The 26,863-nt window shown below is 51.5% G+C and overlaps 1 protein-coding gene across 1 annotated transcript in view; it reads right to left on the bottom strand.

Annotated features, from left to right (window-relative positions):
• LOC137141274 (zinc finger protein 208-like) overlaps nt 1-25,027 on the bottom strand; it is a 134,723-nt gene extending 109,696 nt beyond the window's left edge. The window contains exons 1-5 of the mRNA XM_067530105.1: nt 24,837-25,027; nt 24,624-24,682; nt 22,179-24,202; nt 6,555-6,570; nt 5,377-6,399 (exon numbers count right to left, since the gene is read on the bottom strand). Coding sequence (XP_067386206.1) covers nt 5,377-6,399; nt 6,555-6,570; nt 22,179-24,202; nt 24,624-24,682; nt 24,837-24,975 — 3,261 coding nt within the window. The 5' untranslated portion in view covers nt 24,976-25,027. The remainder of the gene's footprint in view (nt 1-5,376; nt 6,400-6,554; nt 6,571-22,178; nt 24,203-24,623; nt 24,683-24,836) is intronic.
• Between the last annotated feature and the right edge of the window lie 1,836 nt (nt 25,028-26,863).

Here is a 26,863-nt window from a genome sequence, read left to right as displayed (position 1 = left end):
TTAATTGGCTGCCAAGGTTTTTTTAACATGAAGGAGCAACTTTAACTTGATATTAACTCTGATTTTTGCTCCCTGGTGGGAATAAAATGCCATCGTAGTGTCTCAGACTACATCAAGTACAGGTGTGAGGTGTATAAATCTACATCTATGTGTAATCCCCTACACATAAATAGAGATTCACAGATTCTAAAGCAAGAAAGGACTGTGGTGATCAACTAATCTGACCTCCTGTATACAACACACCAAATAATTCCTAGAGCATATTTTGTAGAATAATTTAGGGGATTAATTTTGGGTAACCCACACTCATTTCCTACCAATGCCACCAAAAAAAAGCTACTCTGCACTTGAGGTTACATTCATTTGATTTGCTGGGTGGTAAGGGGAAATTGAATGACCCAGGTCCGTTTATTTTGGGGGGGGGAAGAGCGAGAGAAGTTTCTGAGCAGATGACGTAACGACTCAAAGTGGTCTAAAAGCGTAAGGCGGGGGAAACAGGTGCATGAGAGCAGAACTGATGAAGCTTAAGGGACTAGAAGCTGCTATTAAGGGGCGGTGGGGGGTTATTAGACCGTTAGTAGGAGCGGACCTGAGTGAAAACTGCTCGGATGAGAGCGGGCGGAAAGAAGGTTGATTCTGTGGCGTCCGGTTTCGGTCTATATATGTCTCTGATAGAGAAGCGCTGCAGTTTAAGTAAGATGAGTGGTAGAGACATTCGGTACAGGCGGGGACGTTTAGCGGCGGTGGGGGAGCGGCTGACCGCGATTGCCCGCAGCGCGGCGGCTGCGGGAGCCGAGCTTCAAGCCGCGCTGCAGGAAGACGAGTCAGCGGGAGCTGCAGCGGTGGAGCCCGCAACCGCCGACGCGACGTTGGCGATTGAGGCGAGCGCCTCCATAGTGGCCAAATTAGGGGAACTCAGGCTGAAATCGTTGAGGAGCGGGGGTGCCGGCTGGTACCCAGGTAGTGAAAGGGATGGGAAATAAATTGTGGGGCTTTTGGGGGGTAAAATGAAGCCCATGGGAGGCTGGGGGGGGGCAGAGATGTCCAGGTCCCTATAGGAGTTTTAAGGAGAAGTTGCTTGGTAGGCCTTATTGCTTTGTGCATGTCAAATGTGTCTCTTACCCAGCCACTCAGAATAACTTTCATTTGTCATTTTAGGTCTAATTTATTTTTTGGTTTTGTCTTGTATATTTGGTTTCTGTCATGTTTGGGTTTTTTTGCTGTGTGGACCTGCTTTTTCCCAGACATTTATGATCTCTATTTGTTGTGTCTTCTCTCTTAGTTTACTTGTTTTTTGGCTAGAAAGTCTTTTATCTGTTTAATCTTCTGTAAAGAGGCATTTTAATTTTGTTAGTTCTCAAGAGAAATCCCTGCTTCTAGGGATCTACTGCTTAGGTGAGGTTTCACAATAGTGCTTTTCAGGTGTTAAATAACTTACTGATGGTTGGTGTCTGGGACACTTGGTTCTGAGTTGTGGGGTGGAGATTGGGGAGCAAGATCTGTCCTGGCTCTGGGGATTGGTCTGGTTGGTGTTTGGGACTTTTATCCTGTCTCCTATTTTTTATTTTGAAGAGGTTTTTTTTGCTTATGTTTGTAATTGTGGCATATAGTGTTTTATGTTGCACTTGCTCTGCTCAGAATGAGCTTTGAGGATACTTGCTTAGCTAGAACTCTTTTTTTGGAGTGACTGAGTTTGTGGTTCAGCCCAGGAGAGCTACAGGGAATTAACAGCTCAACACGTGATCATTAAGGGTCTGAGGTACACAAGGACACAATATTCTTTCCTCTGATTTGCTCTTGAATGGTTGCATCCTAAAATATATTGTTGTCTACTCTAGTCTTGTTTTAGCTGATGTGGATTCCCTAACAAGTGTGTCTCCGTATGTCTTTTTGCAGCCCATGAATCTGCCAAAGAGAAAAGTGATAAAAGTAAAGCCCAAGAGGACTCTATCCCAGCAACCAATCCAGCACCCCAGCAGTGGGAGGAGGTGTTTGCCTTGGAGACACCATCTACTATCCAACAGGATATGAGCCAAGAGAAGGGCATGTTGGCATTAGGTGAGCAGCAAAAAACTGAATTCATGCTGTTTAAAGGGGTTTGGATTAACTGAAGGAGGGAGCAGCAGCTATTCCTGAAAGTGAAGTGAGAACTCTGTCTCTGTCTATATTCTGGTAGCCCCTAGTGGCTCTGATTAGGGACCACTTTTGCTAGTTGCTGTACAAAAAACACAAAGCAGCTGGTTCCTGCCTTGGCATGCTTTCAAATTAAGTAGAAAAGATTGATGGTGGAGCGAAAAGAAATGGGAAGAAGTGAGTACAGGATGAGAGGAGCATGGACTAGGATCTCCAGTCGAACTATTTTCCCATGTTGCACCGGTCTTCCCTCATGGGAGTCCCTTGCTGTGGTGCATCATGGGAAAAGTAGTTTGATTCACAGAGGAGAATGGGGAGATGAGGAAACTGAAGAACAACTCCCATGAGGCAGTGGCAGCATTTCTAGATCAAAATACTTTGGTTCTTAACTTTGACAAATGAAGTCTTCAGCAGAGAGAAGCCCATTTTCCAAAGAGCTCTGTCTATCACAGGTGTCTTTTTTTTTTTTTCTTTCAATAGACAGTAATACAATTTTCTATATTTTTTGGTGGAAGGGGAATTTGTTCTTTTAAAAATGTGTACTTCTTTTTGTTTAGAAACCATTGTGAAAAACCAGGAGGTGATGAGGACGCTGATGGCAGAGCTGGTGAAAAGCATGGGTGCCATGGAGCGGAGGATCTGTAACATAGAGCAAGAGATGGGTCTGATCACTAAATTCACCCAGGAGCTAAATGAATTGGGTGAAGACAACTGGACTTGAAGTTGCTCATGACTTGCCTGGGTCAGGCACAAAACTAACTGCCCTGGTCCACATTTCACTACACATCCCCATGGCTGTTGATCCTGGGGCATAGTTGTTCTTTATTGACTCTTCAATGTGTGTCAAGGATACGATTTTGTGAAGCATCTAGAGAAGTTAATCATCCAGCTCCCATTTAGGTCTCATGGGAGTGAGGCAGCTAAGATGTAGAGTGGGATTTTTCAAAAGCACTTAGAGTGTAACCTGCACATGGCTTAAAAAAGAATTAGAAATGCCAACATCTCCATTTTCTGCACTGGTAGACTTAGAAGCCTCTAAACTGGAGAGCTTTGGAGTCTGTTGCTTCTTTCCCTAGTTGCCAAGATATTTGTTGGGTTCCCTAACAAATCTTGTGGTCCCCAAGGCAAAACCATTCCTTAATTGGGTAGATTATTCTTAATCTCATATTGGCATCTATCGATCAGGTTTCTCTGGAATGTTGCCTCTCTTTAAACATCTTGATGCATAATGAGGAAACAATGGCCTGCATTAAAGGAACAAATATATTTATTTTATGCACTTCTGCAGAATTTGGTTATTTATAGTAAAGGAAGTTTTTAGTCTCCTATCAATAGCAAACAAGAACACTGGGGATTTGTGCATTTTCTAATTCACATATTCGCTTAAAGATCCCTACATGTGGATCACTTTAATTTAAAAAAAAAAAAAAAAAAGCATTGTCCATTAATCTATTTGATTTGAGGCTCTGTTCAGTTTTTTAGCATTCTGGGTTGGAGTCTAGATGCACCTGAAATGCTTATGGAGGTGGAATATTCAACCATTCCGGATTGGAAGGATGGAGGGAGATATATATATATATAATATTCTGTTTTAGAATAAAGCCAAGCAGTTTTAGCATATACCAATGAAATACTGCCTTTCTCTGCTCCTACGCGTTCTATATATCTACACATTTCTGGTACCCTGAACTGTGCTTATAACCAGCCAAATATTAGTTAAAATTTCTTGGTCAATAACTGATTTTGAGAATTTGAGACATGCTTTTCCAGTGATATTAGGCCACTGATAGAAGTAGCTGATGAATTCAATCAAATGTGTGTGATAAATTTATTGCTTTATTGATAAATGATATTTAATGAGCCGTAGTGGTACAGATCAGCTGGTGTCTTTTCATGGCTTAATGTAGCTCTGGTAGCCTATGCCAGCAGAGGATCTGCCCTAATGTGTTAAGAACACAGGTTTAAAAAGGGACGTGTTTCAGAGACGATCCCCAAGTCTCACAATTTGGGATGGGTGGTTCTGGTGGGGGGGAGGGGGGTGTTCTTACCTGGTAGGGAAGTCTGCACTTTTCTATTTATCTTCATGTATTTATTTCCTTTCTGATGCTTTTGGACAGAAAGTGATTTTTGTCTTACATTTGTGTAACTAATTTGGACCTGATAATGTTCATTGCACCTTAGTAAATGTTCAGTTGATAGAAAAAAATTCATAATTTTTGTGATTTTTCTCACTTCATAGCAAACAGAGAAGATTCTTGTGGTACAACAGCACCTCCTGTTCTGCAATCCTACAAACAGGAGGTAACCTCACTGCCGTTGTCCGGGGAGGGTTTGGGTTGAAATAGTTGACTCCAGTTGGGTAGATGTGACGCTGAAGGTTTGTCTGCTTGGGAAGCTATGGCCTTAAAAGGTAAGGTGTGAATTTAAACCAGTATAGTTACATTGGTATAAATCTTTTACACCAAATTGTGTCCACCTTGGCAATTACACCAATTTTACTACCGATCCTGTCCAGACCAACCCTGAGGTAAAAAGTCCAGCTAAATATAACTCATAACAATTGCATTCTTTTAAAAAAAAAAAAAACAAAAAAAAAAAACAAGCAAACCTGTAGTTTAACCCTGTTACAACATCAGTGAGCCTGGTGCATAACTTTCTGTGTAGCCAGTGACGCGTTAAGAAACTTCATGAAAACATCATTGTCCAGTAGATACGGTTCAGGACTGGAAGACCTGGCTCTGTCAGTGATTTGCTGCATAACCTTGCACAAGTCGAGGTTTCCCCTTCTGTGATACGGGAATAGTGACGCTTGGATGAAAGCTCTTAGCCAGGGTTGTCAAACCCGCTCAAAGTGAGGGGCCGAAATCACAGAACCTCTACTATGAAGGGGCCATACAATGCTCTCCGCCGAATATTTCAGGCACTCTGCCCATTTTCGGCAGCGCAGCATCAGTAGCTTTCAGCGCTGCCCTTTCGCTGTGTCACGTTTTGACATTTCCTGTGTTTTGAATTTTTTTAAAAAGTTAAAACCACTCAGCAGCTGAATGAAATGTTTCATCTCACACATAACAATTGGTTCAACTTGAAATGTTTTTTTTCAACTTTCATTACCCCAAAAATTTTCGGTTGTGGGTCAACTCAATGATTTTATTCCTTGACGTTTTTTCCCCCCTAATTGCCACCTCAGTGAAAAAGCCATTATCTACCCAGTTCTAGTCATAAGGGCTGAGGTCCAAGCAAAGCTTCTCCAGTAGCTGGCGGTGGATGTTTCTCTTGCACGTGGATCCTCCGATGCTTTATGAGGGCAGAGCTGTCCCCAAAGCTTCTCCCGCAGTCAGGACAGTGATAGGGTCTCTCTCCCGAGTGGGTTCTCCAGTGCTGGGCCAGGTGTGAGTTCTGATTGAAACTTTTCCCACACTGGGGGCATTTATAGGGTCGTTCTCCTGTGTGTGTCCGGCGATGGGTGGTCAGGGATGACCGGGCGGTGAAACCCTTCCCGCAGTCAGCACATTTGTATGGTCTCTCCCCAGTGTGGACCCGGCTGTGCTGGGCCAGATGGGACCTCACAGCAAATCCCTTCCCGCACTCGGTGCATTTGTAAGGTCTCTCGCCCGTGTGAGTCCGGCTGTGCTGAGAGAGGTGGGCACTGCGGGCGAATCCTTTCCCGCACTCGGGGCATTTGTAGGGTTTCTGCCCCCTGTGGGTGCCCTGATGCTCCAGGAGGTTGGAGCTGACATTGAAGCTCTTCCCGCAGTCGGGGCATTTGTAGGGCCGCTCCCCTTTGTGCAACCGCTGGTGGGCAATCAAGGCCGAGCTCTCATTGAAGCTCCTCTCACACTCTGTGCATTTGTAGGGTTTTTGCCCCGTGTGGATCCTCTGATGTTTAATGAGGTTGGAGCTGACGTTAAAGCTCTTCCCGCAATCGGTGCATTTATAGGGTCTCTCTCCGGAGTGGATCCGCTGATGCACCACCAGGACCGAGCTGACGTTGAAGCTCTTCCCACAATCGGGGCATTTGTAGGGGCGCTCGCCCGTGTGGCTCCTTTGATGTGCCACCAGCCGGGAGCTGACCCCAAAGCCTTTCCCGCAGTCAGCGCAGCGGTAGGGTTCCTCTCCTGAATGCATGCCCCGGTGCTGGATCAGGTGAGCCAGCTGCGTGAAGCTTCTCCCGCACTCAGGGCACGAATAGGGGCGCTCCCCTGTGTGGATCCTCAGGTGGGCACTTAGAGCCGAGCTCCGGTTGAAGCTTTTCCCACAGTCAGGGCACTGGAGGCATTTCTCTCCCTTGTGGGCACTCTGCATGAATCCTTCCCTGGATCCATTGCCTTCCTCTTCTCTCTGCTGCACTGGGAGTTTCCTTACATCTCCTTGGGGAAAAGACTTATCCTCTCTCCCCCCTGGAAGATGTCCTTCTTTCTGACTCTTGCTGGCTTCTCTCTGGCAAATGTTCCCCTCTGCTTTCTCGGCTTCTGCTGACTCAGGGCTCTCATGCAGCACGTTTGTCTCCGTGTTATTGCTCGCCATCCCTGGGATAAGGAGAGAACCCACACATAAGACATTCCACCAACCCAGAGAGGGCAAAACAAATGAAATCCTTTGTGGAATTCTCTGCCCTCCACTATGCAGCTCAGATTAAATGATCCCTTCTGCTCTTACTCTGTTGCACCAAGAGAATGTCTCAATCCATCCCCCAGTCCTTCAGAGGGAGAGGTAGTCGAGGGGACCCATCCTGGTTCCCTTTCCCATCTCCAGAGGCAGAGGGGAGGGTTGGTAGCTGCTTCGAGGCACCAGACAGAGGGTAAAAAGCCCCAGGCAACCTCTGCCCTGAGACTAGGATGTTTGCTGACAACAATGGACTACCTGAGCGGGGCCAGAACTGGGAGAGATCACAAGGGTTCAGTGCGAATCCCAGTGCTGGACTTCTCTCCCAGATGGCCTCTGAGCTGCTTTAACTGGTTCTTCATCTGGGCTAATGCCTAGATCCAGGGCCCACAGCTCTTCCCCTGGCTCCATGCAGGAGATCAGGTCAGGTTGAGGGATAGGGAATCCTATCCCAGTGGGGAGAGAACAGGAGAGGTTAGGGTTGGTTGCAGATTCCTGGGCTCCCTGTTCCACAGAAGGTGCTGAGATTTTACACCCAGCCCCTACATTTGCCAGCAGGGACCTGAAGCAGATGGAAAATGCCCATGGAGATGCCCTTTGGCAAAGTGCAGTGTCTGGGTGCTGACGTGCAATGGTCCAGGTAAGGGATTCAGGCATCTCCATGTATGGTTGGGAGTTGGTGATTCAGCCCAGCACAAGGATTCAATCCCTTGGCCATTTCTAACCCTGCAGACTGACCAGAGATCCCTAGAGGCCTGGCACACTGTTCTCCCTTGGTTTGTCCTCACTGCAAAAGAGGTGTTAACTCGAGTAAGCTAACTCGGGTTTAAACAGCAGTAAAAACACGGCCACTCTGCTTTTGACTGAAGTTAGCCATTTGGGTTCCACCATGGGCTCTCCAGTTGTGTTAGTTTGTTTACCATTCCCATGGATCTGTTTAACTAGGGTCAGGCTTGAAAACTGGTTTCCGTTTTGAGCTCTGGGAGTTGAGAGCAAGATCGTTGGCTCTTAATTGGATTTTTCAACCTCATTTGAAAGTGGGAGTGAATCCAAATTAAGAACACACCTCGTTTTTGCATGGCAGACACAGCCTCAGTTTCTCATGCTGTTAAGAAGATTTGTTCCCCTGACACGAGAATGCCAATATTTACTTCTCCCCTCTCTCCATTCATGCCAACTCCCATGGAATCACTCCGAGGCCTGGTCTATGCTTGAGAGTGAGCTTAGGATTGCTGTGTTGGTCAGGGGTGTGGGGTGAAAAAACTCCCTATCCCAGCCTATCCCCCTGTGTAGATGCAGCTATGTCGATGGAAGAATGCTCCTGTGGATGTAGTGTGGGGAGGTGGTGTTCCTACACTGACGGAAAAGCCACTTCCATTGTTGTAGGCTGCGTCTACACTACAGGGTTATACGGGCATAGCTATGTTGATGTAGTCTCGATACCCCCACTTTACATTGGTGCAGTGGAGACAGAATCAGGCCACAGCTGCTACATAGGCTCAGGTACCACTCTGTCAAGGACTTGTCTGTACTAGAGTTCGTGTGTGTGTGTGTGTGTGTGTGTGTGTGTGTGTGTTTTAACCCATAGTTAATTGATTGCTAATTAGCACAAGGTCATTAACACGGTTGTAAAGGCCACCCCTTGTTATGGACACTCTCCAGGATACAAACTGGACAAGGGACGGGCTGCTGATGTGTTGAGAATGTAGCCTACCCTGCTGACTGGTTTTTGTCTTTATGTACTTGTCTGTTTGTCTGTATCTTGTCCTTGGCTTGGTCTACGCTACATACTTCCTGCATTCCTGTATAACTTCCTGTATAACTGCATTGCTCAGGGGTGTGAAAAATCCACCCCCGTGATTGATGTAGTTATACAGACCTTAACCCCCACGCCTCCCTCCCCTGTGTAGAGCATCTCCCCTCAACATAGCGACCACCTCTGGCGGAGGTGGAGTTATTAAGCTCACAGGAAACCTCTCTCCCATCAACTTAGAGTGTCTTCGCCAGACTTGCTACATGGGTGCAGCTGTGGCCATGTAAATTTGCAGGGTAGACTTGCTTTTATATTTAGGCCTAATCTACACTAGAAGATACTTCTTCCATGGTAAGTTTGTCCACCCAGGAATCTATTCTGGTCAAATTCCTCACGTAGCCAAGCTCTTAAACACAGCCTGCTGACCCAGTAATGATCACATCTCATCCCTGTCTATACTAGCTACAAAGTGGTGTTTAAGATCATGTTACTTAACACAATTCCTCCAAGATCATGTTGTAACACTGCCTAAAGTTCTGCTAAAGACAAGCTCAGAGAGGACGCAGGGCAGGGTATTCCCAGCCTCATAATGCACTAGACCAAGTGTTTTCTCATCGAGAATCCTCAAAGAACATCAGCAATGACAAGATGATGATCCAAGCCAAGTACATACCAATTACAAGTTGCCACCCGACCATGTATGTATCCCCCTCATCTCCCTGCTTTTTCTCTCAAGTGTCGATGCAGAATTGATTCCCATCTCCTAGGAAATGTTGGGAAAAATCAGGTTGAAAAATCAGGGGCTGAACAAAAGTTATTGTGAGTCTATTCAAATCTGTAATGCCTCCTTCCCCCCAGCCTCAGCTGTGGGAGCGACTCGGAGGTAGTGGTAGGGTCCCTCTATCAGAGCACCTCACAAACTTTAAAGCATTGCTCATGGCTGCAGCCTCAGGAGGTGAGCGCAATTTTTACAGGAATTTACGCACCTAATTCCCAAGGTCACCCAGGGAGCCTGTGCCAGAGCAGGGAAACGCCTGAGCCCTGTGCAAGTGCCTTAACCACACGGCCAGCCTTCCGCTTGAGTCCTATTATTGCTCTAAGTCTCCTCCCCTCTCTGCCATTCCTAAACTCAGGAACCGCTGGATCACATGTCCCCAAATTTGCACTGCCAAGCCTACCCTCAGCCTTTGTGACGCACAGCAATTTTCAAGACAAGGTGAGCACGCCTGTGGATTTTAGAGCACTTTGAAAGAATGATTGAGCCCCAGGTCATACAACTCTCTGCCTGTAACTGTGTGACCCTGCCCGCTCCAGTGTTAGGGCAGGAACCCAGCATCGAAAAGGAATGCCCCGGATTGGTGGGGAAAAGCTGACCAATCAGCAAGGTTTGCTTAGAGCCAATCAAAATCAAGACTCTTCTCCAATCAGGAACAAAGGAATTTTCCCACCTGACCAAATGCTCAGTTCCCAACCAGGTCCTCTTGGTGGCAATATAAGATGTGGTTTTTGCAGCGTACCATTGAGTTGCTAATGGAAAAAGAAAAGCATGAAGAAAGAGCTGTTGTGGTGAAAGGCTATGGTATAGGCGTTAGAAAGTGATTTTAGCAGTTGGGCATTGGTGTTTGCAGCTAAATTACTGAAGTTCTAATGCTGGAGTAAGAGCTGACACTTTGAATTCTTGATAGCTGGATCATTGAACGTCTACTGTTGGAGCAAGAGCTGATATCTGTGACTGAATTGTTAATGCTGAATCACATCTATAGCTGAATTACTAAACCTTTAATGCTGGAGTAAGAGCTGACACCTGTGAATTGTTAATAGCTGTATTATGTCTGCAGCTGAATTACTGAACTCTTATTGTTGGAGCAAGAGCTGACATCTGCAACTGAATTGTTAATGCTGAATCACATCTACAGCTGAATTACTAGATCTCTAATGCTGGTGCAAGAGCTGACACTTATGACTGAAGAGCTAATGCTGAATCACTGGGTGCCCAGGACCACTTGAACCATCAACCAGTGCTTAGCTTAGCCTAGCGGTTCCCCCTTTTTAGTTCAGGGGCTATAGGCATTATTTTTACTACTCACAAGAGCCAACAGCTTCCCCACCCCTACTGTAGCTGCATGGAAGGAGTTTACTGAGGCCTCCTTGCTGATTTTTTTTTCATCTCCCTGACTGCAACAGGGAAACTGCACCTGTCCTGTAGGACGTGCTCCACTTGGGTCCCTAGGCAGTGGTTCCCTTTTTATAGCCAGAGAGACAGGAGATTAGTGCTCCCCTTTCTCTGGCTCCAGCAGGGACCCCAGTGCCTAAGGACCCAGGCAAAGTGCTTTGCCATGTTCCCTGCTGTAGTTGGGGGGAAGGAACGTGCTGATTCCCAAGGGGAACTGCATGCCTCCTGTAGTCCTGTGCACTCTACCTGGGTCCCTAGGCAGTGGCTACCTGCTGCAGCCAGGAGGAGGGAGATCAGTGCTCCCCTCCCTCTGGCTCTAGCAGGGACCCCAGTGCTTAGGGACCCCAGCATAGCACTGTGCCATGCTCCCTGCTATAGATGGGGAGGGGACGGCTGTCCCCTTGGCTGCAGCAAGGAGCCTGCCCTGGTCTTGTAGCCCTGCTGCAATGTGCCCTGCCTATGTTCTTAGACAGTGGCTCCCTTCTGCAACCAGTGGGAGGGGAGCTGCTTTGAAAGACCCCCCCCCCCTCCCCCCAGGCCACTTTTGGCCCCTGGGGTTGAGAACCACTAACAAAGAAATGCAGCACAGTTCCATCAATTTCAACGAGGATGCCTCTCCTGAGTTAACATATGTTCGGGCCGGAGTCTTCACAAGAGAAGGGCTGGAGGTTATCCGGGGCATCCCACAACAGAGCCCCAATTTACCAAAACACAGATAATTAAAACAATCCACCTCCGCACCACAGGGCATTAGGAGGAGAAAAACGGGACACGGTTCTCATCGATGCTTTATGCATTGCTTAGACACCAAGGAGATAATCACTCCAGGGGGAGGATACACAGATACATTAGCACACTAGCATCTATGGAAAATCATTAGCTCCATTGATGGCTCATCAATAGATAAGGAGCTAGAGAGAGAATGAAGTGACTGGATCTAGGAGCTGGGAACCTCTCTCCCCTTTTATCTCTCCTGCTCCCCCTTTCAGTCTCTCTCCTTTTCGCTCCTCCCCCTCTGCCTCGGAGGCTGACCCTGTGCTGGGACTCAAGCAGTTTTTTTACATTCGTAACTGATGCACCTAGCCCAGACGTGCCAGGGCTAATAATGCCAAGCCTAGAATTGCTGGGACTCAGCCCAGGCACGAATTAAGCTCTGGCTGACCCATTCCCGTGGCTCTTTGCTTGCGGGACCGGGAGGGCTAACAGGAGCGAGAGCCTGTGTCTCTCAGTGAGGGCCGCACCTCTGGGACTGGCAGACACATGGAGAGCAGTCCCCAGTCCTTTCCCCCAGGTCTCTCTCCATCACCTGGAAGCTCCGGCTCAGGAGCCGATGTCCTGGGGCTGCCCTAGGGGGCTAGTTCCAGCCACTGGAGAAAGTCCCCACCTGAGTTGGGCACAGAAGGGGCTTTCATGAAGTTCTCTCCCTGGCACAAACTCCACGGTCAGTCCAGATTCCCTGATCTCCAGCAGCAGCAGCAGTGTCTGACCCAGGAAGTTCAGCCCCCCAAATGTGTTGATTAGAGGAAACAGAGAGACGATGAGAAAAACAGAGAGAGCAACTTCCCCTCATTTAGCAAGAATCAGAGCCCTCTGGTGGCTAATGGAACCTGGTCCCTAAAGGGTCATAAGAACGGCCTTGCTGGGTCAGATCAATGGTCCATCCAGCCCAGTGTCCTGTCTTCCGACAGTGGCCAAGGCCAGGTGCTTCAGAGGGAAGGAACAGAACAGATAATCGTCAAGTGATCCGGAGGATCCACCGTGACCCTTGGAAATTGTTCCAATGGTGAATTAACTTCACTGTTACAAATGTGCACCTTATTTCCAGTCTGAATTCATCTGGCTTCAGCTTCCAGCCATTGCATCGTGTTGGACCTTTCTCTGCTAGTTTGAAGAGTCCATTATTAAATCCTTGTTTCCCGTGTAGACGCTCACAGTGATGTCACGGTCATCTCCGAATTCAAAGGCTGGATAACCACAAACACCGAACAAAAAGGAGGTCCTGCCCCCAAAAGCTTGCAATCCTAAATGAGAAACAACAGATCATAGGTGGATACAGACAAACAGACCCGGAAGCACAAGGGAACAACATTGCTGTGGTCTCCACACACCAGGGGCCTAATGGCTGGCAAGTATTTTGTAGGCACCCGGGCTAAGGAGGGTTTTGAAGGATGCTAATGAGGGGGTTCTGTGGATGTGAACAGGGAGCTCTTCCCAAGCGTGCGGGACGGCTTGGGAGAAAGGACTGACAGAGGAGATGGTTTGCTCGTGGAGCAGATGGGTGACTGATCTGAGAGTTGGCACCTGGGAGTGGGCTAGCCTGAAAGGAAAAATCCCTGGCGCGCTGAACTGTTTGCACTCATGGACAGATCGCTTCTGGGTTGCGGGTCTGTCCCGGGGAAAGGGGTGACCAGATAGCAAGTGTGAAAAATCAGGACAGGGGGTTGGGGGGGGTAACAGGTGCCTATATAAGACAAAGCCCCTGTAAAATCAGGACATCTGGGCAATCACCAGGGGATCTCGGGAAGAGGGTTTTCTTAGCTGTCCCTACTAGAGGGTTCAGAAGTAAATTGCTCAAAGCAAGGCTCCCACGTCCCGTCCCTGTCTCTCCACTGGCCAGGAGAGTTTTCTTGCTGTGATTAACAGCTGGGGGGGGCTGAACTTCCTGGGTTAGACAGGGTCCCTGCTGCTACAGCTGTTTCTGTAACCAGAGGCACAGCTGGAGTGATTGCAGCCACCCAGGCCAGAGGGGGATTGAATTGGCCTCCCTAGGGCAGCCCCAGATCAACCCCTGAGCTGGAGTCCCCAGGTGATTGGGGGGGGGGAGGACCGGCAAGAAAGTGACTCTGCACAAACACCCCCTTTCTGCTTCCCCCATGGGTCTGCAGGAGCTGCCACCCTCCCTGGTCCACAAGGATCTCACCCCCCCTGTTAGAAGTTACAGGAGCTGACCCAGCTACAGGAAAGCAAACACCCCCAGGCCATGGGGCAGTGACACACAGGGGGAGGGGAAAAAGGGAAGGAGCAATGGTAGGGAGGGAAGTTCCAGAGGGGGAGCCGTGTTAGTCTGTATACAGCAAAACCAACGACAGTCCTGTAGCACTTTAAAGACTAACACATTGAATTTCTGCAGGCATAAGCTTTTGTGGGCTGTAACCCAGCTGCCTGACCTGCCCAGTACCCAGATGAACTCACTGGGTCATCCCTGCCACGTCTGACTTCTTTCAGTTTCCTGGAGTAGAGGAGGAGCAGAGAAAGGAAAAACCAGTTCTGCCTCTGAGTAGTCACTGCCTGCAGGGAAAGAAACCCCTTAAAAGCCAGGCTTCTTCCGCCTCGCTCAGCCTGGAGCGCCCAGTGTCCGTGGCACCAACACCAGGTAGGGTTGGATTGAAATTGTGATGCCAGTTGTTCAGTTGCATACAACCTGCACAATGCTACTAAGCCGGGCCTCAGCTCGGATCCAGGCTGTCCAGGAGCGAATTTAGTTTGGACAATTTGAGGATCAACATCCGAGGGCCTTCCTGAGAAGCGGCCGAGGCGTGCGGGGAGAGTTACATTTTAAAAAGCGTGTCGGTTTTTCAACAAATGGTACGTTTGCAGAAAGAGAATTCCCGGGTCAGACACACTTTGTAGGCTGGTGAAAAATCTGTTCTGCTGTAGATTTGTTATCGGAGCTCATTAAATGGTAACTGTGCAGATGCACCGATTTCCCCCTCACCCCTTTGATCAGAATTGTTTCCTCGTTTAGAAGTCAGTTCCATAAACACGCACACACCTACTGATTTTGAGTGTAAATGGTCCCAGGGGCCTCATTTCATCTTTAGCACTGACTTCAATGTCTTTCATTCCGTTTAATCCTGGTGGAAGAGGCTGGGTCTGCCCTGGAATAGAATGACACGGGTGGGATCTTTAAATACCCGAGCCTAAATTTTGACTTCTAAATCCATATTCAGGCAACTGAGTAAGTGGCCTATTAGCAAAACTTCTGGGCACACAGTGATGTATGCTCAGGACTCTTTAAAAACCAGGCCCTTATTGACGATATGGATTGAGGAGCCTAACTTTAGGTTCATATTTTTTTTTAAATCATATCTCAAGGATTACGTCCGAATGGCAGCGCCCAGAATTTCTGTCTGCAGGGAGAGAATGGAGGGGGAAATTGGTGTCAAATGGAATTAAGCCCTTTTTAGTACTTCCCCATTTGCGCTTCTCACCCGGCAGGCTGCGAAATAACGTCCACGTTTCGCTCCAGATTGTCCCAGCCTTCCAGAGGACAGGAAAAGGGAATGGCTGCAGCGGAGCCAGTGACCTTCAAGGAGGTGGCTGTGTACTTCACCGCGACAGAGTGGGTTCTGCTGGACCCCGCTCAGAGAGCCCTCTACAGGGCCGTCATGCAGGAGAATTATGAGAATGTGACCTGGCTGGGTAAGTCTCCACGGGCATTTCCCATCCACTCGGGTTGCAGGTCCCCTCCGGCAAACCTAGGGCTGGAATTAAAATCCCAGCATCTTCTGTGCTACAAGGAAACGGGGAACCTATAACCAACCCTGCTCTGTCCTGTTCTCCCTCCCCTGGGCAGGTTTCCCCATCCCTAAACCTGACCTGATCTTCCACATGGAGCGAGGGGAAGAGCCCTGGGTCCCGGATCTCCAGCGCTCGGGGGGAAAGGAGATGCAGCAAGGCAGCCGCTCAGGTGAGGAACCAGTTAAACCAGCTCAGAAACCATCTGGAGCTGGGATTTGCACCGAGCCCTTCTGACTCTCCCGGTTCTGACCCCGCTCGGGTAGCTCTGATACGACGGCTGCTGGTTATCACATCGCTCTCACTGGCAGCGTGGCACCAAGCAGGTTTTCCCGCCCCTCTCCCATCCTCCCTGCTGTGCTATCGATGCTGCAGCTCATCAGTTGCCAGCCGTGGGGAGGAGGTTGGGGAAGATTCACCTCCCGATGGCTCAGCCGATGCAAAGTGTTCTGGCTGCGTGACAAACCCTTTGCAGATCCCCTTTCCCCAGGCCTCCTCTCTCCTCAGCATAGGGAGCGACCCACGTCTGGATTCTCTCCTTCCTCCTGCAGGTGATGGGACAGCGCGTGGGAAGGAGGAGGAGGATTCCCAGCCGGGAGGCCCTGAATCAGCAGAAGCCCACGGGACGTTCTCGGGAAGGTTCCAGGGGCGCGTTTGCCGGGGAGAAGCTCGCGCGGGTCAGGCCAGGTCGGAGGAGCAGCGGGGAAACCTGTGCTGGCAGAGAGAGGCTGAATCCTCCCCTGAAGAGGGAAGTTGGGAAGAGTTCATTGACCTTCAGGAGAACCACAACAGAGAGCCGGGAAAGGCAGGCGCTGCATGTGGGCAGGGCTCCCAAGAGATGCTACATCCGGGAACCCCCCTGGAAGAGACGTCCCATGGATGCCGGGAAAGCCTCCAGCAGAGCTCCGAGCCTACACACCAGAGCGGCCCCTTGGGCGAGACCCCCCATGCATGCCCCGTCTGTGGGGAAAGCTTCCGCTGGAGATCCCAGCTTCTGAGTCATCAGGTGGTGCACACAGCTGCAAAAAACTCCAGCACCGCCAAAGCCCTCACCGTCCAGTGGAGAATCCTCTTGGGGCAGAAACCCTGCCAGTGCCCTGACTGCGGGAGAAACTTTGGTCAAAAGTCGACCCTCATTGCACATCTGAGACACCACGCAGGAGAGAGACCCCATAAATGCACCAACTGCGGGAAAGACGACTGCCTGAGTCCCAACCAGGCCACCCACCTGCAGGGGAAACCTTTCCAGTGTCCTGAGTGCCGGAAGAGCTTTGTCGGGAAGTCCGCCCCGATGAAGCCCAAGCGATTCCACCCGGGAGAGGGACCCTACGCGTGCACAGACTGCGGGAAAGGATTCAGCCTCCGTTTCAATCTTGCCATGCACCGGAGAGTCCACACAGGCGAGCGGCCCTACTTGTGTCCTGACTGTGGGATGGGCTTCAACCGGAGAGCCAACCTCACCGTGCACCAGAAGGCCCACAAGGGGGAGCGACCCGAATGCAAGCAGCGGGGACCCCAGGTGCAGCGCGGTGGGGAGAATCCCTGCGTCTCCGCCAGCTGCGAGACACGATTCAGCGACGTGTTGGCCCTGACCAAGCGCCGGCGCAGCCAGACGGGAGAGAGACCCTACAAACGCTCGGAGTGCGGGGAAAGCTTCCGCCTGCACTCTAGCCTGGCCCGGCACTCTCAAACACACTCAGGGGAGAGGCCCCGCAGCCAAGGCAGAGTCCTGCCACGGTGCCGGGCGGAGCAGCGACCCTACCGCCGCCTGGACCGCGGCAGGATGTCCCGTGGGCCCTCGAATCCGCTCGCCTGGCCGAGCGGCCGCACGGACAAGCGGCCCTATGAGTGCCGGGACTGCGGGAAGAGCTTCAGCCTGCTCTTCAACCTGGCAGTGCACCGGAGGGTCCATGCTGGCGAGCGAACCTACGCGTGCCCCAGCTGATCTTCAGACAGAGATCTGACCTCGTGGGGCGCCAGCGACTCCAGGCGGGCCCCGGGCGACGCCTGAGGGCCAGGTGACGTGTGGGGCCGAGTGTCACAATGATCAGATCTTGGGCTGTCGGCTCTTTCCGGGAGGGAGCTATTTGTTCCGTGTGCGTAAAGCCTACGCGCTACTGCAGTACGAATAATTAATAATAAGATAACTCCTCCCGGGGCAGGGCTCGAAGGGCGGCTTGGTTACCAACCTGGGCAGAAGAGCTGGAAACCATGTTAACCCCACATTAGAGATTCCAACCCAGGGCTTCTCAAACTTTTGTTCCTGGAACCCCCTTTGAAAATATTTCCGGCTGTGATGACTCCCGCCCGCCCCAAAAGTGATGACCCTTCATGCCCTGCCAGCCTCCGTCATCAGCAAGTTTATCAGCAAGTTACAGAAGTCTGGGTTGGATGAATGGACTGTAAAATGGATAGAAAACTGGCTAGAGCATAGGGCTCAACAAGTAGTGATCAATGGCTCCATGTCTAGCTGGCAACCGGTCACAAGCGGAGTGCCCCAGGGGTCGATCCTGGGGCCGGTTTTGTTCAACATCTTCATCAGTGATCTGGAGGATGGGGTAGATTGCACCCTCAGCAAGTTTGCAGATGACACTAAGCTGGGGGGAGTGGTAGATACCCTGGAAGGTAGGAATAGGATACAGAGTGACCTAAACAAACTGGAGGATTGGGCCAAAAGAAATCTGGTGAGGTTCACCAAAGACAAGTGCAGAGTCCTGCACCTAGGACGGAAGAATCCCTTGCACAGCTACAGACTGGGGACCGACGAGCTAGGCAGCAGTTCTGCAGAAAAGGACCTGGGGGTAACAGTGGATAAAAAGCTGGATATGAGTCAGCAGTGTGCCCTGGTTGTCAAGAAGGCTAATAGCATATTGGGCTGCATTAGTAGGAGCATTGCCAGCAGATCACGGGAAGTGATTATTCCCCTCTATTCGGCATTGGTGAGGCCGCATTTAGAATATTGTGTCCAGTTTTGGGCCCCCCACTACAAAAAGGATGTGGACAAGTTGGACAGAGTCCAGCGGAGGGCAACAAGAATGATTAGGGGGCTGGAGCACAGGACTTATGAGAAGAGGCTGAAGGAACTGGGCTTGTTTAGTCTACAGCAGAGAAGAATGAGGGGGGATTTGAGAGCAGCCTTTAACTACCTGAAAGGCAGTTTCAGGGAGGATGCGGCTAGGCTGTTCTCGGTGGTGGCAGATGACAGAACAAGGAGCAACGGTCTCAAGTTGCAGTGGGGGGAGGTCTAGGTTGGACATTAGGAAAAAGTTTTTTCCCTAGGAGGGTGGTGAAGCACTGGAATGGGTTACCTAGGGAGGTGGTGGAATCTCCATCTTTAGAGGTTTTTAAGTTGCAACTTGACAAAGCCCTGGCTGGGATGATATAGCTGAGGTTAGTCCTGCTTTGAGCAGGGGGTTGGACTAGATACCTCCTGAGGTCCCTTCCAATTTTATGATTCTATGTCATGCCACCCTCTGCACGCCGCCTTCACGGCACCTGGCCAGCAGCCGCTGTTCTCTGGCCACCCAGTTCTGAAGCACTCTGGCTGTCAGCCATGCGCGGGGCTGACAGCCACAACCGCGGCATGTGTGGGGGCCGACAGCTCGCAACTCCCCCAAAATAAAATTAAAATTAAATTAAAAAAACAAAACAAATTCTGCCGAGCCTAATAATAAATAACGGAGGAAAATCCAGCAGTACATTATACAATGCACCGTGCCATCACCTAATGAAATAGTCTGTTCATGCTGCTGTCCAATAAAGTGACCCATCTCCATGGGAGCTGACTCTCCACACCCCCAATAACTCCAGAAACTTGGGATGGCGTCTAGCCACATACACTATGTATGGAGCCCATCACTGTAGTACTGGAGCACCTCACCGTCTTTAATGTGTTTATCCTCACAATGCCGCTCTTAGCTCCATTGTACGGATGAACCCCTGAGACTAAGTGACTTGCCCAAGGCCACAGAGGGTGTCTGTGGCAGAGTAGGGAATTGACTCTGGGTCTCCCCAGTCCTAGCTGAGTGCCCTCCCCAGTGAGCCATCTTTTTTGTTAGTGTGGGTAAGGTGTGCAGGGCCTATTCCAAAGCCTCTTGAGGCAGTGCAAAGGTTCCCATTGACCCCAGCGGGGTTTGGATCAGGGATTTTCCCAGGTGTCAAAGGGGGACGTTAGCTAGCATTTCATCCATGACCTGGAAGAAAAACAATCAGCACGGATAAAGTCTGCAGCTGACACAAGACGTGAGGGAGTGGTAAATAATGAAGACGACAGGTCACTGATTTGGCGCATCGGGCACACAGTCGGTGTTCTAATATGGCTAAGTGTAAATGTGCACATCTAGGCACAAAGGGTGCCCCACGCTCACAGGTTGAGGGGGGCTTTCTCCTGCCAAGCAGTGACTCTGGAAAAGGTATATGGCCAAAAAAAGTATTGTGCTCTGGGGATGCAGAAACAGGGGAATCTCCAGTCAGAGTAGGAGAGGTTATTTTACCGCATATCTGGCTCTGGTGTGACCGCTGATAGAATCCTGTGTCCGGTTCTGGGCACCCCCAGTCCAAGAAGGGTGTTGATAAACGGGAGAGCCCCGGCTCGCGGGTCAGCCTGCCTCTCCCCTGCGACACCCTGGTCTCCCCTTTTGATTTCGATGGGACTCAGAGGAAAAATAGGAGCACGAGACACCACCGCAGCTACTCCCCTTGCTGGCGTTCTCCAGACTGATTGGTTGGGATTGGCAGGGCAGTTACACTCGAATCGGGGCCCCCCCCCATCCTGAAACGATGCGTCTGACCGTACCGAGGAAGGAACCTGTGTGAGACACGTCCTACCCAATGGGCCAGGAATCCAGATTAGCCCCTTCTCCCCCCAACCCCAAGCAACAGCACTGAAGCCAGAGTAAGACGCGGACCCTGACAGCCCCACTGTGCACTCCTCTATCTGCCTCGTCTTGCATGGGGATGACGGATTGTTCCCCCCACTTCTCCCCCTCCCCCCAGAGGATAATAAAAGACTCAGCTGGGCTCAGATATCCTGACCCTTCGTGGGAGAGCGGCTGCCAGCGGAGAAGGGGTTAACCACAAGGACACCCGGTCACTACAAACAGGTGATTTCTTTCCTCCTGCTAAACCCAGATCCTGGGATCTCCTGGATCTAGGGTATCTGCTTCAGCACCTGGGTCGTGGGGTCTCCCTTCTCCCCACCATGGGTCTGTGCTGTCCCATCCCCTTAGAAAGGCTGGGGTGGCAGGACGGGCTTGGTTCTGCCTCCGCCAGGCCGGGCTGAGCCCGGCTTCGGGCTGTGAGTTGGGGGATGAAGGGTCACCCCTTGGTTCCTCACACTCCCGGAGTCCTGTGTCCTGCGGGAAGAGGGCTCATCACGACAGGCCTGCGTTGGGGTGAGACAGGGCTTCCGGGAAAGTCTTTCTGGGAGCGGACTTTCACACCCTGGATCCCAGCCGGGCTCGGCCCCCCGCAGAGTCCTAGGACCCCAGGATGGAGCCTGCGTCTCCGAGATTTGCGTGCAGACGGACGGGCGGTCGGGGCTCAAACCTGAGTCGGAATCCAGGCTTCCCCTGCAGTGGAGACGCCCCCTACAGAACGAAGGCGCGGTTCGTTACTTCGCTAAGCCAAGTGACAAGCACCCACCGCAGGCTCCTTGCATCTCTCCATGCTGCCCCTGCGCTCCCTGACTGGCATCCACCCTCCCCCCCAGGCCAGGGGCTTTGTACATACTTTTCCTCCCCCGCCAGGGAATCTGTGTGCCCCCCTTCACCCAACCCAGGGGCTCTGTATGCTTTCCATTCCCCACCCCCCATGCCATGCCAATAGACAGACAAATACCTTCCCGTTGAACGTTAAACCTCTCTTTGCTTAGCCAACATAGGGGTGAGCTGGTCTTATAATACTCCTACAGTTAAGGTTCAGACCAGTTTTCCGTTGCACGCTTGACATCTTCCACCTGCTTGGAAATCCGCAGTTCCTCAGATGGCCTTGAAATTTGCTGTGTCTCATCAAGGCACCAGCTAGAGAAAGTGAGTCAAATGTGGACTCACTGGACCAAGGGATTCCCAAGATACAGCACACCCCTCCCCTCCCCAGGAGAAGAGTGCGGGGGGAGGCTTTTCTAATGCTTGATGTATTTTTGCAACTTTTCTTTTTGAACTTTTTGGTTCAGCAAGGCCACGGGCCTCCGCCCCCCCGGTCGGCACCTGTCTTGACTGCAGATTTACATCTCTCTCTCTCCCTTCTGACCGGGATGTTCCCACGCCAAACACTTCCCTGCGTCACTCCCAGCAAAAGACAGTCCGCCTGCACGGGCCTGCTTGCTTTTACCCTCCGAGATCGCACACAACATCATTTCCCGCAGCACTTCCTGGGTCAGCTGATTTTATTCCACAGGTAAACGCACTACAGAGAAAAGACTCAAAACAATCAATGAGCCCACACACGGGCGAAGAAGCTGGCCTGAGATGAACGCAGCCCTAACGTGGAGCAGTCCTTCAGAATCCCACCCGCGGGGTGTCCTCATGGTTTCGAGTTCATCACAGCTTCTCAGAACGAGCACGCTCTGGACATGTTTAGTCCTCTCTTTATACAGTTCAGGGGTTGCTGAGCTGGAGTTTCCAGGCACAGGTAATTAGCAGATAACTGATTTCTCTCCCCAGGGCTTACCTTCAAAAGGGTGGATTTGAAGTGGGTGAGTTGCCTTCCCCTCACCCGCAGGGATTTCCTAGAAAATCCGCTTCCCACGCATTGCAAAAACTCCTCTGAAGGTCCTCGTATGTCCCAGCGGTTTCATTAATCCTATCTTCTTTCTAAAGGAGTTCCTCACAGTCCCATCGTGGTACATAAACACTGGCATTTTTAATGCAGTAAACTCCAGAGGTGTTAAATTAAATTCAGTAGGGTTTGTCCAGGATTTTATAGGACGTTGCTGTAACTGTCTTATCTGCATCCCAAGGTTAACAGCCAAACGTACTGCCCAGCCCTTCATTGGACAGCCCAGTGTGGACTCTCCGGTGAACTGCGAGGTTGGAGCTCCGACTGAAGCCCTTCCCGCAGTCGGGACACAGGTAGGGTCGCTCGCCCGTGTGGACTCTCCGGTGAACCGTGAGGCTGGAGCTGCGGCTGAAGCTCTTCCCGCAGTCGGGACACGGGTAGGGTCGCTCGCCCGTGTGGACCCTGCGGTGCATCTTGAGGTTGAAGAGGAGGCTGAAACACTTCCTGCAGTCCAGACACTTGTAGGGCTGCTCCCCCGTGTGGCTGCCCCGTCGGTCTCGGCAGGATCTCTCCCCAGAGTGGACCGAGGCATGCTGGGCCAGGTTGGAGCGCTGGCGGAAGCTTTTCCCACACTCTTCGCATTTGTAGGGTCTCTCTCCCGTGTGGATCCTCCGGTGCTTGATCAAGGTGGAGAAATCGGTGAATCTTCTCCCGCAGTCGGCGCAGACGCAGGGCTTTTCCCCGGAGTGTGTCCTCTGGTGTTGCACGACGTGCGCCCGCCGGCTGAAGCCTTTCCCGCACTCGGGGCATTGGTACGGCCGCTCCCCTGTGTGGGTGCGCTGGTGCTCGATCAGGGCCGAGGTCTCTGCAAAGTTCTTCCTGCAGTACGGGCAAACGCGGGGCTTTTCCCCGCAGTGGGTCCGGCTGTGCTTGGCCAGGTAGGCGTTCTGGCTGAAGCTTTTCCTGCACACAGCGCATTCGTAGGGTCTCTCTTTCAAGTGGGTCCTCTCGTGCTGCACCAGATGTGCTTTCTGGCCGAAGCCTTTCCCACACTCGGCGCATTTGTAAGGTCTCTCGCCCGTGTGACTTTGGTGGTGAATGCTGAGGGCTGTTCTGGTCGCGAAACCCTTCCCGCATTCGGGACACCGGTAGGGTCGCTCGCCCGTGTGGACTCTCCGGTGTGATTGGAGGTGGGAGCTGCGGCTGAAGCCCTTCCCGCAGTCGGGACATGGGTAGGGTCGCTCGCCCGTGTGGACTCTCCGGTGAACCGTGAGGCTGGAGCTGCGGCTGAAGCTTTTCCCGCAGTCAGGACAAGTGTAGGGTCGCTCGCCCGTATGCACCCTGCGGTGCGCCATCAGGTTGAAGCGTAGGCTGAAGCCCTTCCCGCAGTCTGGGCATTTGTAGGGCCGCTCCGCCGTGTGGGATCTCTGGTGCCGGAGGAGGAGAGCGTCGCTGGTGAAACATTTCCTGCACTCGGGGCATGCAAACAGCTCCCCCGGGAGGTGGGTGGCCTGTTGCTCCAGGAGCGTAGAACTGACGCAGAAGCCTTTCCCGCAGTCAGCGCCTTTACATGGTCGCTCGCCCGGCTGGAGTCTCCGATGCTTCCTCAGGTTCGAGCTGTCAGCGAAGCCTTTCCCACAGCCGCTACACTGATAGGGGCACTCACCTAAGTGGGGCATCTGCTGGGCCGTGAAGGTCGAGTTACAAGAGAAGCTTTTCCCGCAGTCGGGGCATTGGCAGGGTTTCTTCCCCGACTGGGTTCCCCAAAGGACGTCGAGGGCTGAGCTGGGGCCGAAGCTTTCCCAGCCGTCGTTGGGTTTCCCTCCTTGGTGCACCCTCTGGTGTCCCAGAAGCTGGGATCTGCAGCGGAAGCTGGTCCCACAGACGGGGCATGCATGGGGGGTCTCGCCCAAGGGGCCGCTCTGGTGTGTAGGCTCGGAGCTCTGCTGGAGGCTTTCCCGGCATCCATGGGACGTCTCTTCCAGGGGGGTTCCCGGATGTAGCATCTCTTGGGAGCCCTGCCCACATGCAGCGCCTGCCTTTCCCAGCTCTCTGTTGTGGTTCTCCTGAAGGTCCATGAACTCTTCCCAACTTCCCTCTTCAGGGGAGGATTCGCCCTCTCTCTGCCAGCACAGGTTTCCCCGCTGCTCCTCTGACCTGGCCTGACCCTTGCGAGCTTCTCCCTGGCAAACGCGCCCCTGGAACCTTCCCGAGAACGTCCCGTGGGCTTCTGCTGATTCAGGGCCTCCCGGCTGGGAATCCTCCTCCTCCTTCCCACACGCTGTCCCGTCACCTGCAGGAGGAAGGAGAGAATCCAGACGTGGGTCGCTCCCTATGCTGGGGAGAGAGGGGGCCTGGGGAAAGGGGATCTGCAAAGGGTTTGTCACGCAGCCAGAACACTTTGCATCGGCTGAGCCATCGGGAGGTGAATCTTCCCCAACCTCCTCCCCACGGCTGGCAACTGATGAGCTGCAGCATCGATAGCACAGCAGGGAGGATGGGAGAGGGGCGGGAAAACCTGCTTGGTGCCACGCTGCCAGTGAGAGCGATGTGATAACCAGCAGCCGTCGTATCAGAGCTACCCGAGCGGGGTCAGAACTCGGAGTGTCACAAGGGCTCGGTGCAAATCCCAGCTCCAGATGGTTTCTGAGCTGGTTTAACTGGTTCCTCACCTGAGCGGCTGCCTTGCTGCATCTCCTTTCCCCCCGAGCGCTGGAGATCCGGGACCCAGGGCTCTTCCCCTCGCTCCATGTGGAAGATCAGGTCAGGTTTAGGGATGGGGAAACCTGCCCAGGGGAGGGAGAACAGGACAGAGCAGGGTTGGTTATAGGTTCCCCGTTTCCTCGTAGCACAGAAGATGCTGGGATTTTAATCCCAGCCCTAGGTTTGCCGGAGGGGACCTGCAACCCGAGTGGACGGGAAATGCCCGTGGAGACTTACCCAGCCAGGTCACATTCTCATAATTCTCCTGCATGACGGCCCTGTAGAGGGCTCTCTGAGCGGGGTCCAGCAGAACCCACTCTGTCGGGGTGAAATACACAGCCACCTCCTCGAAGGTCACTGGCTCCGCTGCAGCCATTTCCTTTTCCTGTCCTCTGGAAAGCTGGGACGATCTGGAGCGAAACGTGGACGTTATTCTGCAGCCTGCCGGGTGAGAAGCGCAAATGGGGAAGTATTAAAAAGGGCTTAATTCCATTTGACACCGATTTCCCCCTCCGTTCTCTCCCTGCAGACAGAAATTCGAGGCGCTCCCATTCGGACGTAATCCTTGAGATAGGATTTTAAAAAAAATATGAACCTAAAGTTAGGCTCCTCAATCCATATCGTCAATAAGAGCCTGGTTTTTAAGAGTCCTGAGCATGCATCACTGAGTGCCCAGAAGTTTTGCTACTAGGCCACTTACTCAGATCCGTGAATATGGATTTAGAAGTCAAACTTTAGGCTCTGGTATTTAAAGATCCCGGATTTCTTCTTTTTTTTTTTTTTTCCCAGCACAAGTGCCACTCTCACACCAGGTCTGAAATATTGTTAAACTCTCTCGTTATGAAAAATGAAATGATGGTACCAGGACCACTCACACAGCCACAAAGAAATGTGCAGGAGTGTGCCCGGGATCGGCTCTTACGTGAGGAAACAAACCTCATCCAAGGGGGGAATGAGCCGTGTATCTGCACAACAGATGTTCGTTTGACTCTGGTAATATATCTCCCGTCCAAACATATTTTTATCAGATGACAGAGAAGAGAGCATCTGACCTAGGAATGTTCTCTCTGTCAAATGTACGTCTTCCATCCCAAAGGTGCTGGAGTTGGATGAAATCTGACAACGCTTTTAAAACGGCAAAACGTAATTATCCCCATCTCACGGCCCCAGCTCAAAAAAAAAAAAAAAAAAAAAAGGCTAAGACGTTTACCCTCAAATGGTCCAAAATAAATTCACCTGTTATATGTTATTATTATTAATATTTATTATTTGTATTAGCATAGCACCTGGGAACTCCCATCATGGCCCAGGACTGCCTCTGCGCTCGGTGCTGTACAATCACAGAACTCAAGGCTGGTCCCCACCCCGCAGACCTTACGATCTAAAAAGACCAGACAGACCATAACGTGTGGAAGGGGCAGAACATACAAGTGGAGTGAACAATGTGATGGTGGCAAACGGGATGTTAGTGCCATGATTTTTTTTGGGGGGGGGGAGGTAATTTTTTTTGCCAGGGAGGGGTCAGTTCAGTGGGGATCAGCTAAATGGAAAGAAAAGGGAAAGGAAGGGGCCAAGGAATAGAGCGACGTGGAGCAATGCTGAGACAAGGAGACTGTGAGTATGTCTTCACTGCTTCCCCCACTGCACTGCTTCCTGCATCGACGGCGGGGTCTCTTTACCCCCCAGTGCTGTCATTAATCCACCTCGGTCGGTCAGGGATGGATCACTTGATGACTGCCTGTTCTGTTCATCCCCTCTAAAGTAGCCGGCCTCGGCCACTGTCCGAAGACAGGAGACTGGGCTAGATGGACCATTGGTCTGCCCCAGTCTGGCTGTTCATATGTTAAGGGAAGGTGAGGGTTGGAGCAAACAGCCAGCTGAAACAGGGCAGAGAAAGTCCACTCACAGCGGTAGAAAGTTGTCGCACGTTCTCTGCGGACTAATCTACACTGGAAGAGCTACAGCGGTGCAGCTGGGTCCCAGGTAACCGCGCGGCCAGTATTTGCCTGGCCTGACCAGTTTTTTCTGATGGATTTGCCAGTTGCCAGAAAAAATAACTGAATTGGCCCCGTTTTGGGTGGTTTTTTTTTTTTTTTTTTTTTTTTACAGGGGCCGAACGATTTGCATTATTATCACACCCCACTGGGACAGCTGACGTTCCTGGGGCCCGCCACAGATGCTGCCGCGTTCCCACTTCCGCAGTTTGAGCGAGACCACCTCAAAAGTTGTTGCAAACACAGCGGCTGGCTGCCCACCAAGCGCGT

This window comes from Emydura macquarii, unplaced genomic scaffold, assembly GCF_026122565.2.
Source record: "Emydura macquarii macquarii isolate MOO-44397 ecotype Brisbane River unplaced genomic scaffold, CSIRO-AGI_Emac_v2 contig_3035, whole genome shotgun sequence".
In the NCBI taxonomy this organism is placed as follows: Eukaryota; Metazoa; Chordata; order Testudines; family Chelidae; genus Emydura; species Emydura macquarii.
This window is presented reverse-complemented; position numbering and strand designations above follow the sequence as displayed.